Source organism: Mytilus edulis, chromosome 2 (assembly GCF_963676685.1).
Source record: "Mytilus edulis chromosome 2, xbMytEdul2.2, whole genome shotgun sequence".
NCBI classification, from domain to species: domain Eukaryota; kingdom Metazoa; phylum Mollusca; class Bivalvia; order Mytilida; family Mytilidae; genus Mytilus; species Mytilus edulis.
This window is the reverse complement of record NC_092345.1, coordinates 82,703,265-82,719,709: the sequence shown is the minus strand read 5'-3', so window position 1 is coordinate 82,719,709 and position 16,445 is coordinate 82,703,265. Positions and strand designations below refer to the sequence as shown.

At 32.8% G+C, this 16,445-nt stretch overlaps 2 protein-coding genes across 3 annotated transcripts; both read left to right on the top strand.

Moving 5' to 3' along the window:
• Positions 1-2,080: 2,080 nt before the first annotated feature.
• On the top strand, positions 2,081-12,251 carry LOC139513151 (uncharacterized). 2 transcript variants are annotated; one of them, XM_071301417.1, is made up of 8 exons: positions 2,081-2,184; positions 2,947-3,018; positions 4,792-6,115; positions 6,722-7,027; positions 7,409-7,507; positions 9,850-10,143; positions 10,597-10,801; positions 11,623-12,251. In XM_071301417.1, the coding sequence occupies exons 2-8, from the start codon at positions 2,974-2,976 to the stop codon at positions 11,753-11,755; spliced, it is 2,406 nt and encodes an 801-aa protein (XP_071157518.1). In that variant the 5' UTR covers positions 2,081-2,184; positions 2,947-2,973; the 3' UTR covers positions 11,756-12,251. The 2 variants fall into 2 exon arrangements, with proteins under 2 accessions (XP_071157518.1, XP_071157519.1); XM_071301418.1 differs by lacking the exon at positions 2,081-2,184 and having other exon boundaries at positions 2,930-3,018.
• A 1,656-nt stretch (positions 12,252-13,907) lies between these two features.
• LOC139513150 (E3 ubiquitin-protein ligase TRIM71-like) lies at positions 13,908-16,166 on the top strand. The gene has a single exon (XM_071301416.1). The coding sequence runs from the start codon at positions 13,975-13,977 to the stop codon at positions 15,712-15,714; it is 1,740 nt and encodes a 579-aa protein (XP_071157517.1). The 5' UTR covers positions 13,908-13,974; the 3' UTR covers positions 15,715-16,166.
• Positions 16,167-16,445: the final 279 nt, after the last annotated feature.

The following is a 16,445-nucleotide window of genomic DNA, read 5'->3' as shown; positions in this document are numbered from 1 at the left end:
AGTGGCATCGACCAAGTGGTGTAAATAGTTATTAAAGGTACCGAATTATGATTTAGTACGCCAGACGCGCGTTTCGTCTACATATCAAAATAGTTATATAAGCCAAACAAGTACAAACTTGAAGAGCATTGAGGATCTATTAATAGTCGTGTCCATTACCAATCCCAGCAAGACATATTAATACCTTTGTCAATAAATGAATTATGTATCGCTTCCTGTACAGACTTTTAAAAAAAACATTATATTGCGTATACTTTACATTTATTTTGTAGTTATTTTTATCTGTATTCATATACTTCGACAAATGTAGATGATATAGAACCAATTATCGTATTACATATTTAATCAATGATAAAGGAAGAGTGATGTGTTAAGATTGAACGAATGTGAAGTGTTAGGAAAATATATTTAAAGATCTAAAGATGAAAAATATCAAACAATTCAAGTGAGAAAACTTTATAACAAAACAATAACTAATATGACAAACATAAACCAACGACAACCACTGAACTATAGAGAGGCTTTTGACTAGAGAGAATCGAAAAGAAGAGGAGCACAGTTGGTTTCTAGAATTTTTGAGTATCCATATCTGATTCACAATAGGTTATAAAAACAATTAAACAATTATATACATAAGGGAAGAGCCAGTACAAAGAGGAATAACTCTATTTAAAATGAACATTCACTTGGATCTCTGTTGGTCCTGTTTCATCTAGAAAATCTTATCTAATTTCAGATTCAAAACTGTATTAAAACCTAAATCTTCGTTTGTCATAATCCAGATAAAAATATCTTTTAAAATTATGTCTCTAAGATTTGAAGTTTTGGAACTTGTTTCTTACTTGGTGAACTATAAAGTGGGCACTCTTAAACAAAATACAGTTTGTGTTCTATTAAATGATGTTAACATTGTTGACAGAGCCTTTTTCATGCTGGTAGTTGTATCCCACTGCAGATTGTGTGTAGAGGGGATCCCAAATGAACACACAAACCACAAAAATGCTTAGGACAGAGTAAAACTGTTATGGGTAAGGAAGTCTAAAGAAGGTTGTTTCCACCAAAAACCTGAATAGAATATTATTGAATTTTTTTTCGACAGGTCACCTGCTCTGTGGTACGACATTCTAGTATTCAGCAAATTAAGAGCAACTGAAAAAAGTAATAACAAGCTGATCACTTGTTGAGTGTTGTCTCATTGGCAACAATACCACATCTTTTCTTTTATATTTACAATCAGTGCAATTGGTAACAAAAATAACTATTTCATGTAGTTCATATTCAACAAAAACATAGAAAACAGTTGAGAAGTCGTACCCTCGTCGTATTAGAACAAGATCTTTAGTTTTGTGCCCGTACACTATTTTTGGTAGTTTTAGCACAGGCACTTGTCTCTACGGTTGACATACTTTGGTTAGACTGCTACGGATGATTCCGACAACAAGGTAGACGCGTTGTACACACCATTGTGTAGATAAACTAATTCTAGTTTACTGTATATCAAGTTTTTGCGGAGTTGACAATCGAGAAATCGAATATAAAGGAATTTCGCGTCCGGGTGACATCTTTCAAAAATACGAGTTAAGTACCTTGTTTTATATTAAGGTGTATAGGGGTAAACATTCTGAAACAAGTGCCTGTGAGTTTTAGACATCTGTACTGCATGTGCAAGACACCGAAGGAAAGCCCAACCCTCTAGAAAAAAACCCAGATTTATCTGATTTTATTTTCTAAATTGATCTTTGGGCTCAAATTTCACTTAACATAATAATAGACAGCCTCAGATTGAAGGAACATGCATCAATTTCGGAATACATATTATACAGTTGACCTCTAAAAGTATTGAGTGCCATTTGAGCAAAAAACACGGTTACTTTTCAAATTTCTATAAAATATTGCCTTTTGATAACATAAGTCTGAAAGTTTATAATATAAGACTGTATAAGAATAGGCGTAATATCAACAAGCTTTCATATCAGTTAAAGGTCATTTTCATACATGAAAAATATGTATTTGTTTGCATTCATGGTAATTAGTCAAAAATAAAAGTAATTAGCATATCTCTTAAATAGTTTTCATGCTTAATCGATTTTGAAATAGTTAAATTGTAAATTTCATAATTGAAATATGTGTTTGGTTTTACTCACATGGAATGTTAGATATTTATGAATACTGAATTAATTTCATGTAAGTTTATATCTTCCTTATTCTTTCACAAAAAATTTATTAAAAAAAATACTTCGATAATTAAAAAAGAATACACTGAAACTCATTGACAATCAAAATATTTGACTATTACAAAGTAAATAAACATTAAATAAACCGATACTGTGTTATACTAAAAGCCATACGAATACACCAGAAGTCAACTAACTGATTAACTATTGCTACTAATCTATCATCAAATTCTGACCGAAAAATGTTAAGAGCCAGGTAATGTTCCAAAAAATTGTTGTTTTACATCTTATAGATATAAATTTTGATTCAGATAAACATAAATTAGGAGATCTGGGGTAAAGGTCAAAGTCAAAGAAACAGCAACAAATGACACAAAAGCTAGACTAAGAGATCAACAATAATATATACACTTTGCATACATCTAATTCCCCCTCCCCCGATCGTAACAGATGCGAATCAAAGATCTGAATTCAACACAGAATTTCCGATTGCCCCCCCCCCCCCCCCCCATCCCTTTTGCATTATATTTAAACTCTCCTTACATAACAAGATGATAGATAATTAAAAACAAAAGAATAAGCAACCCAAACTATAAACAATACCGTTTCACACTAAATTCCATTTACTGGTGTACCATTGTCACAGGTTTCTGGAGAATTGAACAATCACAAACAATCCCAAACCCGCCAATTTTGTGTGTGCCTATCTCAAGCCTGAGGTTCACGCTAAATAGACACAGTATATACTAATGTAGGTAATTTTATTTTGTAGGTCTTGAGAATAATACAGAATGAAGAAATGGCATCAAAGAGTAATAATTATATACAAAAAACTACAACAATGGTAAGACATGTAATTGGATTTACTATTGAATGTCAATCATTAGTTGAAGGAGGGCTAACCATTTAAGGATTAATATATTTAAAACATTTTAAGCCTTATTATTGTGAAAATATGTGAAGTGTGAGGTGGGCGTACACGTGTTAAACATGTATTGGAATACTAGGCAACTAACAACATACAAGCTTTAAGTGGCTTAAGTAACTGAATATCGAATTTGATCAAGACGTTAGAAGAATGATGAAAGGGAAGGTTTTCTACAAAATTTTCTCATTTGGTTCCTCTTGGAGGAAAAACATATGTCCAAGATTGATTATACTTAATTGAAATTATAGGAAATTGAGTTGAATATAAAATAGTACAATGTGGTATGATTTCTAATGGAAAACTCTCTTCACGAGACCAACTGACACAGAAATTCACAACTGTTGGTCACTGTACAGCCTTCAACAATATGCAAAGCCCATATCATATAGATAGCTATAAAAGGCCCCGAAATAACAAATGTAAAACAATAAAACGAGAAATTAACAACCTGATTTTATCATTTATGTACCAAATAATGACATTGGACTGTGGAGCATCAGGACAAGCATACATATTTTCAATTTTCGGTTTTATCAAAAAATCAGTTGAAAAGGACTAAACTCGTCCGATTAATACAAAGAAGAAATATATCTAACTAAAACACAGAGTGGACGTGGCATTGAACCTATTCATCCCCACAACAAAAAAGACACTTTGAACAGATATGAGAGTTTTTCGCAGCTATTGACAGCAAGTTCAAAGCTAATAAAAAATAGTTAAAAAAAATCATGCATCTTAGACTAAAATATCAATCAGTACACATCCAACATCCAATAGATTCATTGTAGAGAAGTTTTTAACAGTCAGAGAAAAAACATGACCTTGTCCAATGCCAAGATAAGGTATCGACAGATTGTATAGCCATGCATGTGCATATAAATTAAAAAACATATATTTAGTTTAAGAAGACCAGCACAGTATTATAAAGAATTCCTTATTATTTAAGCATCACAAGAGTTTAATTTAGGAAAATTTAGGATGGTTGTATCAAAAAGCGTTTGTAAATATTCAAAACTTTTAAAGCACTATAATTAGTAACTAATAGATCAGGTGCATTCAGAAAGGTTGGTAAATAAACTCATCATAGATACCAGGGTTAAATTTTGTATATACGCCAGACGCGCGTTTCGTCTACAAAAAACTCTTCAGTGACGCTCGAATCCAAAAAGTTAAAAAGGCAAAAAAAGTACGAAGTTGAAGCGCGTTGAGGACCAAAATTCCTGAAAGTTTTTGCTAAATACAGCTAAGGTAATCTATTCCTGAGGTAGAAAAGCCTTAGTATTTCAAAAACCTTTACTGGCATGTTACTAAATGACCATATTTGAAAGAATATATAAACAAAAATCTTATTTTGAAATTACGAAATACTTTGTTTATGTCAACTTAAATCTAGAAAACTGTGTCTAAGATTTTTCAAATAAAGACAAGACAAAGAAAATTTATTTTTAATAATTGCGATTTCTAAGCATTAGAATAAAAGCAAATTCAGAAATAGGACACAATATTGGAATATATTTTTCAAACCAAGATTTTAGTTGAATTGAACCATGAAAATTTGCAAGAATATTTAGTTTCGACTGACTGTTTGGTGTCCAGACCAGTCTAGTTACAAATATAAAGATGCATAGCATTGAGAATGGAATGCACTGTTGCTTGTAGTGTGTTTTATAATTATTTTTAATTTATTAGATGAATCCTTCGCCAAGTAAAAATGAACCTCAGTTATCAAAGTCACACCAAAGATCGAGTAAAAATGAACCTTCCAAATCTGTTCAGAAACTTGGGAAGTCGGGAAATATGCCAAATAGCAGTTATGAAACAGGTGATGAAAAACAGAAACCTGGACAAAAACAAAATATTGGACAGACGTCGAAAATGCCAAACACTATGTCAAAGTTTCAAGTAATTCCTTCTAAAACCGACGGAAGGAACGGCAAAGCAATTAATAATGTATCAAAATCTATGCCGACTGGCCAGCTGAAGAGTATACAAGGACTTCCAAATGTTGTGCCGCCTGGACAGACATCAAAAACAAAAAATGATTTGTCGAAGTCTCAGATCATTTCTTCTAAGAACAAACAAATGGATACAACAACAAATAACCTCGTAAAATCGATGCCGGCTGCACAGTTGAATAATTTAAAAGGTCGTCAGGATCTTGACAAAAAATCTCAACAGCAAAGATTGAATAGACCACAACCGGATGGACAAGTTTCAAAAAATCAGACAGGACAAAAATCAACTACAAAAACAGAGTCGATTCAAGCACAAGGACATAAAGGTGGTATGCTCCCTGCCAACCTGCAAAAATCCCAACAACAACAAAATCGACCAAACAATTCTCAAACTTCCTACCAAAAAGGTCTTCCACCATTGAAACTGCAAAACACTGTAAACAAAGGTCAGCAAAACCAAGACAAGGCCGGAAATCTGGTCAGCAATAAAATGACATCACAACCAAATACACAGAAATCAGTCAATCAACAAAGTAAGGTGCAACAAAATACGCAGAATCTAGCAAAGCAGTCGAATACTTTCCCAAAAGTATCTCAAAATGCTGAAAACCAGCAAAATAATTCACAAAAAAATCAACTCAGACAGCAGAAACTAGGAAATCAAGCAAACAATTTACAGAAAACTCAAACCATTACGCCGAAACCGGCCAATAAGCCAAATAAACCAAATGGTCAAATGAAAGGAAACCCGGCTGATATTGTGAAAACATCCATAGAAAGTGGACAAAAACCTGGTAAACAACAAAATGATCTAAAGAAAGGAATGAATCCACTAAAACCTGCAAATAACGGAAAATCTATTCAGAATTATGGAAACACCGGAAGGTCTAATCAAAATGCTGTTGATGCGGGGAAATCTGCTCAAAATACAAAAGGGTCAAGTCAAAATGTAACGATTGGTGGGAAACCTGACAAAACTGCTAGTAATACAGGAAGGTCCAGTCAAACTGCAGGGAATACGGGGAAATCTCAAAACACAGGGAAAAGGGGACCAGGAGGTAACGTATGTTAATTCTAATTTTTTTAATATTAATATCAAATGAAGAGAATATGGGACATGGTCTCAGAAGAATGTGTAACTTCGAAAAAAGAATGTGGTTTTGATGCGCATGACATAATTAAATACTCTGAAATTAACATATAAATGAAATGCCAGATTACCGCTTTAATCTATTATAATGTTAATCTCCTATTTTACACTAAAATATCTGCAATCTAAATGTTTACTGAGTTTTAAAATCAAAGTAGGAGGTAGTATAATAAGAGCCCTCATATGTCACTTGATAATAAAAGAAATGCATGTGGTTCTTCTATTCAAGCATTATTTTGTTAGTTCTATTGATAATGAATCGGAAAATATATCATCTCAGACTGGACAAAAATGTCAGTTGTGATGTTATTTTGACGTAGCAAACATTTTTACATTATAAAACAAGGCCTTATCATAAAATATACTACCATCTTCATCTTACATCAAACATCTTAAAGTAAGTTTCATTTAGGGTATTGCATTGTCTCATATCTAAATATTAATGAAAATATTTTCAAAGTCTGGTAAAATTATGGGGGATGTTATTGGTTTATTCAATCTTGCGTTGTTGTAGACAAGGATAAAAAGAAAAAGAAACAGCTTGAAAGGCGAAATAATCCAGTACGTCCTCAGATAATTGAATATCCCGCAGGAGTAACAACAATACCTCTACCTGAACTGCAGGTACTGTTAGACGAAATAGAGGAAATGAGAGGTGATCGGAATTACAGTGCGCTGGTAGAATTTTTATCACAGTTGCTTCAAAAAGTACAAAATCTGGAAACTGGAAACTACTCTAGAACGGAGATAGAACTATTTGTAAGACAATTTCAGGATTATAATGAGGGATTTCATTATCGAATGGATTCAAAATCTAGAGGTAAAAATTGTCTGTATTTAAACTATGCTTTCTTAACGCATGTTCATCAAAAACCCGTCCTTGTTCAAGATACAATTACACCTGTCGAGACAATCACATTCTTTTCAGTAGAAAAAAAAATCAGAAATAGGGGAACTGTTCTTGTAATTTGTGATTACCGCTTAATGTGTTAATGTAACTTTATCGTGTATAGTCACACCTGCTATTCGCTCTAAAACTGATATAAAGAAAAAAAAACATTTTTCAATTTTCAAATTTTCAATTAGCTTGCTTCAGAATAAAGGACAAAACAAAAGCAACTGTACAATTTCAAAGAGCTTGGACTGTTTGCATTCAATGTACTTTAAAAATGGTAAAATCATTCGTTGCAAAATATTTTAGGTCATGCACTAATTTTGACAAACTATGAGTTTTATCAAGTTCCCGGAGATCCATGGAGCTATGATTTCAAGGATAGACCAGGAGCAGAAATTGATGCAGGTATAATGATAATAACGAGAAGATTTCAGGAATGTGAATACATTATCGTGCTACCATGAAAACAAAGCAAAACATTAAATTAAATGTTTGATAATATGTATGAATATGTTGTTACCGGGTAAAGATCGGTTCTAAGTTCAAACATATTTTTTAACATTTAGCGGAGATTAAAGTTGTATTAAAGTTAAAAGCCAAGTTTATCGGTATAATGTTTCTTTCCAATGTTAACGCATTTTACCATCAAGGCGAAATGCTAAGCTTTCTTGGTGCATTTATACAATGTTTTTGTAGCATTTTATTTCGCGAATAAGAAGTCATCATATTGAAAACATAAAGGAGTCATTTAAAGGGGCACTAGCTGTCAAATTCATTGTAACCGATTTGACTCAAATTCTCATATTTGGTTTATAACAATGTAAAACATTTATCCAAACTATCAAAAGTCTAAAATAAACAGTTTACAGAGCATGGGGTAGATAATATATAGGTTCGTTTCGTGTGTATTTTAGTCCAGACGCCATCTAATTAACTATCGATTTGACCTCAGATGACCATATAAGCGATGTAAACAAAAATAAAGATACGAATAGATTAAACCAACACGTGCAATTGCATTTTATAGGTCTGTTTGATTTTATTTTATAGATTAAAAATAGATGTTTCTCATTGTTTTTAACCATATAAGAATGATTTTATGTGCATCGAATTAGTAATCAAATGATTTACCGTAGTTTCACTTTCATTGTTGACATTCTTTTTCTTTAAATAACCAGTACACGTACAATGCATGCGTTGTCAATCTCTAGCTAGGGGTTAACTTGAAGTTCACATGAATACCGGTTAGAAAGATGATGACGTTTTCATATCTTGACTTACATCTAGAAATTGACAATGAGGGTCGATTGAAAACTAAACTTTACGACAAAAGAGATGATTTCAGCTTTCCAATTGTGAACTTTCCATTTCTAAGTAGCAACATTCCAGCAGCACCTGCATACGGGGTATATATCTCCCAATTGATACGATATTCCCGTGCTTGCATTTCCTATCATGATTTTCTTGATAGAGGGTTACTGCTCACAAGGAAGCTATTAAACCAAGAGTTCCTAATGGTGAAGTTGAAATCATCCCTTCGTAAATTTTACGGACGCCATCACGAGTTGGTTGACCGTTATGAAATAACCGTTTCACAAATGATATCGGATATGTTCCTTACGTCGTAACTACAATCCCCTTCCCTTTCATGAATGTGACCTACCGAATTAGACTATTTACCGGATTTGTAATCACATAAACAACACGACGGGTGCCACATGTGGAGCAGGATCTGCTTACCCTTCCGGAGCACCTGAGATCACCCCTAGTTTTTGGTGGGGTTCGTGTTGTTTATTCTTTAGTTTTCTATGTTGTGTCATGTATACTATTGTTTTTCTGTTTGTCTTTTTCATTTTTAGCCATGGCGTTGTCAGTTTGTTTTAGATTTATGAGTTTGACTGTCCCTTTGGTATCTTTTGTCCCTCCTTTCACTTGCAAGTGAATCAGTCAAAAATTATGTTAAATCGCTTATTTCAACAAAATTAAAGGAAATTGATTGCTAAAAGCAAATTATTATTTCATTATTCCAATTTGATTAATGATTGATCTAAAAAAAATCATACTTTGTTTTTTTTATATATATCGTGCCCCTTTAAGTTTTTGAAATGTTTTTGTCATTTCAATAAAACATTGGAACTATTTCCAAATTATATTTCGGATTAATAAAAAAAACTACAACTATACTAGCTGCTTTGTTAAAATTCGTGTATTATAGATAAATATAATATAACACTGAATGCCTCTGCATGGTATTTCAATGACCGTATGGTCATCTTCCAAGAAAAATATCATTGACCAGATCGTAACTTTACAAGGGACAAGAAAGTAGTAGCAGTGTGGGTTTTTTTTAATGCGGAGAAATAAAAAAGTAGGAATCTTTTGCCTAAATAATCATAACCTTTAGTAAAGCTGTAGAACACATGCTTTTCTTAAACGTATAACTAGACTAGACGTATAAGTGAGAGGTTTGAAGCGCTATAAAACCAGGTTCAATCCATCATTTTCTACATTTGAAAATGCCTGTACCAAGTCAGGATTTTCAGTTTTGAATTTTCCTCGGAGTTCAGTATTTTTGTGATTTTACTTTTTACAACAAACAAAAGAGTAGCATAAGTTGTGGGGTATTTTAAATGTGGGGAATGAAAGTAGGAATATTTTGCTTAAAAACAGTTGAACACATGATTTGGGTTGTTGTCTCTTTGACATATTCCCCATTTCAATTCTCAATTTTATTTAATACATTGCAGATAAAATGGAGGAACTGTTATTAGGAATGGGGTACTTAGTTACAAGAAGAGATAATCTTAAACATTGGGAAATGGAGTGGGAAATAAAATTAATGACTGAAACAGACCACAGGAAATTTGACAGTTTTATGTGTATTATATCCAGTCATGGAAATGTTAATCAAGTATACGGGTGTGATGGTCTGCGGGTGATACTTAACAAGCAAATACGTCGGTTTCGAAGTGGAAAATGTCCAAGTTTAACTGGAAAACCAAAACTATTTTTCCTGCAGTCGTGTCAGGCAGAGGAAGAAGGTTAGTTGATCGATATTGACTGCATTGCAAAAATATTGAAATATAGCATTGTTTATATTTATTTGACTGCTGCATGATGTGTTGAATTGATATGCGTGTCAAGTAAGATTTACGTATAATGTATTGTTAGTGATACTAGTTATTAGCCAGGGGGAAAAGCATGCAACAGTCAAGATGCAACGATACCTGTAATAAAACTATATAAAATATTTCCAATAAACTCACTAAAACAAAATATGCAAACTCAATGAATAGCAATCAAAACTACCTAATTTCTTCGACACAAATACATGTAAAAATACCCTTATGAGAATTATGAATGGTTTAAGATTATATACATTTGTTCATACATTCCGTGAACTTTATATGTATCCTGACAAGTACATTCAATTCTAGACATAGGTCATAACATTTCATTTCATGGAACTCCATATTTATGTTTGATTATTCCAGATCAGACTTTTAGATCTGAAAGTATGGTACCTACAGATGCCAAGCCAAAACCAGGTGAATTAGAGAAATCAAGATTTCTGATAAACGACGTTGATTTTCTTGTCGGGTATTCGACCTTGCCTGGATACTTAAGTTACAGACATGAACAGACAGGTTCTTGGTATCTCAATGCATTATACGAAAACCTTAAAGAAAATTCTAAACAGTAAGTGGAGTCGTTCTCAGTTTGAAATTACATAATAGACAAGAGTTATATTGTTCTTTTATTCACAAACTAACCAGATTATGCCACATTTCTATTCAAATTTAACATAACGTTTCATTGTATTCTACTAACAATAAACAGAGGGAATTATCGCAAACATTCATCAGAACATATCTCATAGCAACTTAAACTCACAAAACTATTTTACAACTTGTTTAAAAAGAAGTCTGGCACAAAGGTTATGCTCTTTCTCCGCATTTAGATTTTTTTCGTACAAGTATAATTGATAATGGAAATGGGGAATGTGTCAAAGAGACAACAACCCGACCACAGAGCAGATAACAGCCGAAGGCCACCAGTGGGTCTTCAACGCAACCAGAAAAGCACGCACCCGGAGACATGCTTCAGCTGGCCTCTAAACAAAAATGTATACCAGTTTAGTGATAATGGACGTCATACTAAACTCCGAAATAAATAAAAGAAACTAAAATTAAAAATCATACAAGACTAACAAAGGCAAGAGGCTCCTGACTTGGTCAGGCGCAAAAAAACAAAAAACAAAACACACAACAATACGCACACTCAGTTCAAAAGAAGTCCGAGTCCGATGTCAGAATAGGTAACAAAAGAAACTAAATAAAATGACAAGGATACATAAAAGTAGCTTTTTTCAAAAAGTTCGTTCATTACACTAGATAGCTATATTTTATTTTGAGAAAGGTATACACACAAATAAAGAATATAAACTTAAAAAATAGTGTCATAGATGTAAATAAGACATGTACATAGACTGTACATTTATATTTTTTGTTGCATTGCAGGTACGATATAGTGACAATACTTGAGGATGTCAACTTTGATGTCAGCTGTAAGAAGGACCAATACAATTATTTAGATTCCAATCAAGTATCCATGTTCTCGTCTACTTTACGTGGACCATTATTCTTTCAATGAAAGAAATGGCATGTTATATTAGAAAATTGTTCAAAAAGTTTCGTTTTGTTTGAAAAGACGCAAAACTGGAATTGTAACCACACGACATCCTTATTTATCGCAAAATTTAGGAAATTTACCCAGTCCGTCACATTATGAGGCCAGATCATAAAATGTGATATATAAATACTTGTACAGACGATCTGAATATAAAATGTGAATAGAAATACGTGAACAGATGATCCGAATATTAGATCATAGGAGTACCTGGAAAAACGCTCCGAATATGATATCAGATATAGAGGAGTGTGTACAAGCGCTTCGAATATAAAATAAGAAGCAATCTAAAAGAAAGTTACCATTTCAATTATATTCATTTTCGCTCAAGATATTCGTGAATATTTACTATGTCAAAATTGTTCATTTATATTTCAATTTACACTGTTAACGTTTGTTCAACTGAATGTTAATTTTTGACATGAAATATGTCAATACGATTAAAACTTTGCTTGTAAAATTGAAGTGGTTGGCACACTTTTCTTCTACTGTATGTACCATTTTACAAGTTCCTTTTTATTTTGAATTGAAAGTAAACCTAAAGGAACCACAATCATTTATTTAAACAATGATCGAGTAGTTAACTCCTGCAACTGCTTCCAACATCCTGTCTTGCTGCCAGGAAAATGGCAAAATTTGTTGTAATGACCCAATGATCTTTAGTCTATTTGTCTAATGTTAATAGTAAAATGCATCACAGAAAGACAACGGATTGCAGTTCTCTTGTTGATAATTTGCAGCACTGAAATCTATAATTTCTCGTTGCATATCGGTTGAAAACACCATATTGTTTTGTCTGATGAGTTGTTATGTTCAACGTTTTAAAATGTTTTCGTTTTGAAGATATAATCATATGAATGTCTATTTGAGATGACGGTACATTGCCTTGATGATGTGTTTCTATTCTCACTCTTTGGTATGTATTTGAAAAATTGAAAGTAGAACCTTCATGATGATGTGTATAAATTAATGAGAGAAAGAAAAATCTATTGATAGAGTTGTTTTTGTATTTTTGCAGAAAATTCTAACTATTTGAATGGAAGTGATTTGGGCAACGGTTTTAAATGTAGAATAAACAAACCAAGGATTATGAGAATTTAGGCCAATTATTTATGTATATATGTATTTCTCTGTACTGTCTCTGTGACTTTTCTAGCGGTTTTTTTGTACTGTATTCCTGTCACATAATGTTGTCAATTAAGCATTATTTTTAACATTGCCATATAAGCAGGAGGTTTTGCTAGCCATTAAACAAGGTTGAAACTACAATTATACTTTAAATGTTCTGTACTAATAGTTATCAAAGGTACCAGGATTATAATTTAGTACGCCAGACTCGCGTTTCGTCTACATAAGACTCATCAGTAACGCTCATATCAAAATATTTATAAAGCCAAATAAGTACGAAGTTGAAGAGCATTGAGGGTCCAAAATTCCAAAAAGTTGTGCCAAACACGGCTAAGGTAATCTATTCCTGGGATAGGAAAATCCTTAGTTTTTCAATAAATTCAAAGTTTTGTAAACAGGAAACGCTAAATCAGGAATATAGCATTTGTTATGAAAAAAAGTCCGTTTCTATGTATGCTTGCGTGTTGTTTTTTTGTGTAGCAGTTCAGTATTTCTAGTGTTCCATTGTTGATGTGTTTCTCTCTGTTTTTGTTTGTAACACGGATTTGTTTCAGTTAAATCGATGACTATTAAACAGAGGTATATTACTGCCTTTATTTATACATTATACTTTTGCGAAAAGCTCTTTCACACTCAATAAACGACGAAGTAACTTGAAGAAGCTGCTTCATTGGCGTTGCTTCACAAAATATAAAAAAGTATAACATAAATACCGAACTCCCAGGTAATTCAAAAAGGGGAAGTCCAAATAAACTGACAAATTCAAACGTTATCAATCAAAGTGTGATGAATTGGAATTAAAGAATAAAAAAAGAAATTCCTAGTCGGAAATTCTTCTTATACGATTTTTTTTTACAAAATATCAATGTGACGTATAAGTATTGTCATAATTACTTTGGTGATCCAATTAATTGAAAGCAATAAAGGAAGTAATTCTCGGTATTTTTAAACATGAATCTATTTCTTACAACAGGAAATCAGCATCCTTCATATATATATTCAAAAATATCTTCCCTGTTTTCACTTTTCACAATCATTCATCAACAAATTGAACGATGGCAAAGTCGTACAGGTGCATTTCATCTTTAATAGAATGTCCTCCAGTATGCAATCTATGTGAAACAAGTGTCAGTGTACATTCCCGGTGTCTAGAGTGTCAAGAATTTCTATGTGAAAATTGTCGGAAAGTTCACTCGAAAGGAAAAGCTACGAAGTCACATAAAATTATTCAGATTTATGGTAATCGAGATGCTCTACCATTTACTAAGTTCATTAAATGTACGGATCATGAAAAAAGTGATGTTATCATGTATTGTCAAAACTGTGAAAGTTTAGTTTGTTCGGAATGCATTGCCATTACCCATTCTGGACATTTATTTCAACAGATAGACTCGGTTTATAACGTTAAGGTAGAAGAACTAGAAATGAGACTTGCAGGAATAGAAAACGATTCACTAAAGGAAATTTCATTGCACATTAAACGAACCAAGTTTAAAAAAAGACATAAGAAATCTGAAATTGAATTCTTGAAAGAGAGAATTATTCAACTAACAGAAGTACAAAAGAAAGTGTTAGAAAAAAGAAGAGATTGTATCTTGAATGACTTAGACGATCATTTTAATACTTCTGAAAAAATACTCAATGAAACAGAAATGGATCTGAATCTAATCAAAACGGAATTAAAAGACTGTCAGCAGATCATTTACAAATCTCTTTCTTCTTGTGAACGAATTGGAGTTATTCGATCCGCCAACTCAACAAAAGAGAAACTGGATAAGATAGATGTCTCAAAAGGAGTCCCTGCAATTGAATCGCCATCTTTTGAAAAGAGTGACCTTGACGCAGACATTTGTCTAGGTGTCGTTTCATTTTCATTGAATATGAATGGTGGCGATACGGTTAGTGAAACCACTAATGGTGTTAAGGTGGAAACATCAGTAGCTGGCGTCTTAGATACTGATTATCGGTTTATTTCCTCCGTGTGTCAGCTTAGTGGTGGATATTCTTGGACTGGAAGCTCTAGTGGTGACACCATTATGCTTGTGCATCATAACGACGATTTACAGAAGGTAAGCGAATTGAATGTTACTGCAGATGATATGGCACATTTAGCAGCTGACAACATTCTCGTCACTTGTCCAGATGACCCTATTATTCAAACAGTGTCAACAATTGATGGTTCTTCTCAAACATTTCTAGATGTGTCTCCTCTATACCCAACTGGAATTCACATCAATGGAAACAAGGACATTTTGGTGTCCATGGTTGAAGGACATCGTTATAGTTTCAAAGTCGACAGTCAAAGAAAAGTAGTTCGATATTCATCAGATAAGAATATAAAATCTGAATATCAATTTGCAGGAACAAAAAGACTTTTTACGTATCCGTACAAACTCTGTGAAAACACAAATTCAGATGTTTGCGTTGTTGACAAGTCTGGAGCGTTTACCGGCCGTCTGGTAATGCTAGATCAGTCTGGAAGTTTGAGGTTCACGTACAATGGAACCTCATCTATGGATCAAAAATCGACCTTCGATCCAAGAGATGTTGTATGTGATAGCTTGGGTCGTGTTATCATTTCAGACTGTGGCAATCATACTTTGCATATCCTTGACCATGATGGTGATATTATATGCCATATTAATACTATAAAACTTGGGATAAAGTATCCATGGAGTTTATCATTGGAGTCATATGTGAAATTGTGGATAGGATGTAAGGCGGAACCAGAAAAGTCTGACACTGCTAAACTTTATGTTATTGAAACAGATATAGACCAAATGTGTATTATATAATTGCAGTGGTATTTTCTGACAATTTGAATTTTAAAATGCGAATGAGGAGAAACTCAACGCCTTCAATTGAAAAAATAATATTATTATTCTCTGATAACCTTCCATATTTAACGTATTTTGTCTTTTAGTGAATAGTAATTCGCATTTTCTCTAAATCGCGCACGATATCAGATCAAGAAAAGGACCATTTATAAAGTGTGTTTTGAGACTATCCGTGCAAACACAAGGGTGACACAATAGAAGAAAGCTTCTGTTTACAATTTTTAGAATTTATTCACTGATTTTGTGACAACGGTTATGATATCCAAGCTAAGATACTTCTAAGATAGTTTCGATGTGGATATCTTTTCCAATATTATAGTTATGTATATGTCTAAGAAAAGATTATCGTTATGTATATGTCTTAGAAAAGATTATCGTTATGTATATGTCTTAGAAAAGATTATCGTTATGCATATGTCTTAGAAAATGGTTCAGAACAGCTACGTAAAACAGGTTCCAGTGAAAAAAACCTACTATGCACTTTGTTAAACCCATATTAACCCCAACTAAATAAATATGTATATTTCGCCTTCCATGATCATTAAGACAAACAACAAAATTCCAAATTCCTCATTGACTCGTATAGTTCATTTTATTTTTCGTCCAATAATGTCTCCTACATATCAAATGTTCATAAAATCTAGGATTTGGGTTTAAAAATATAATCATCAAATGGATTTTAAACAAAG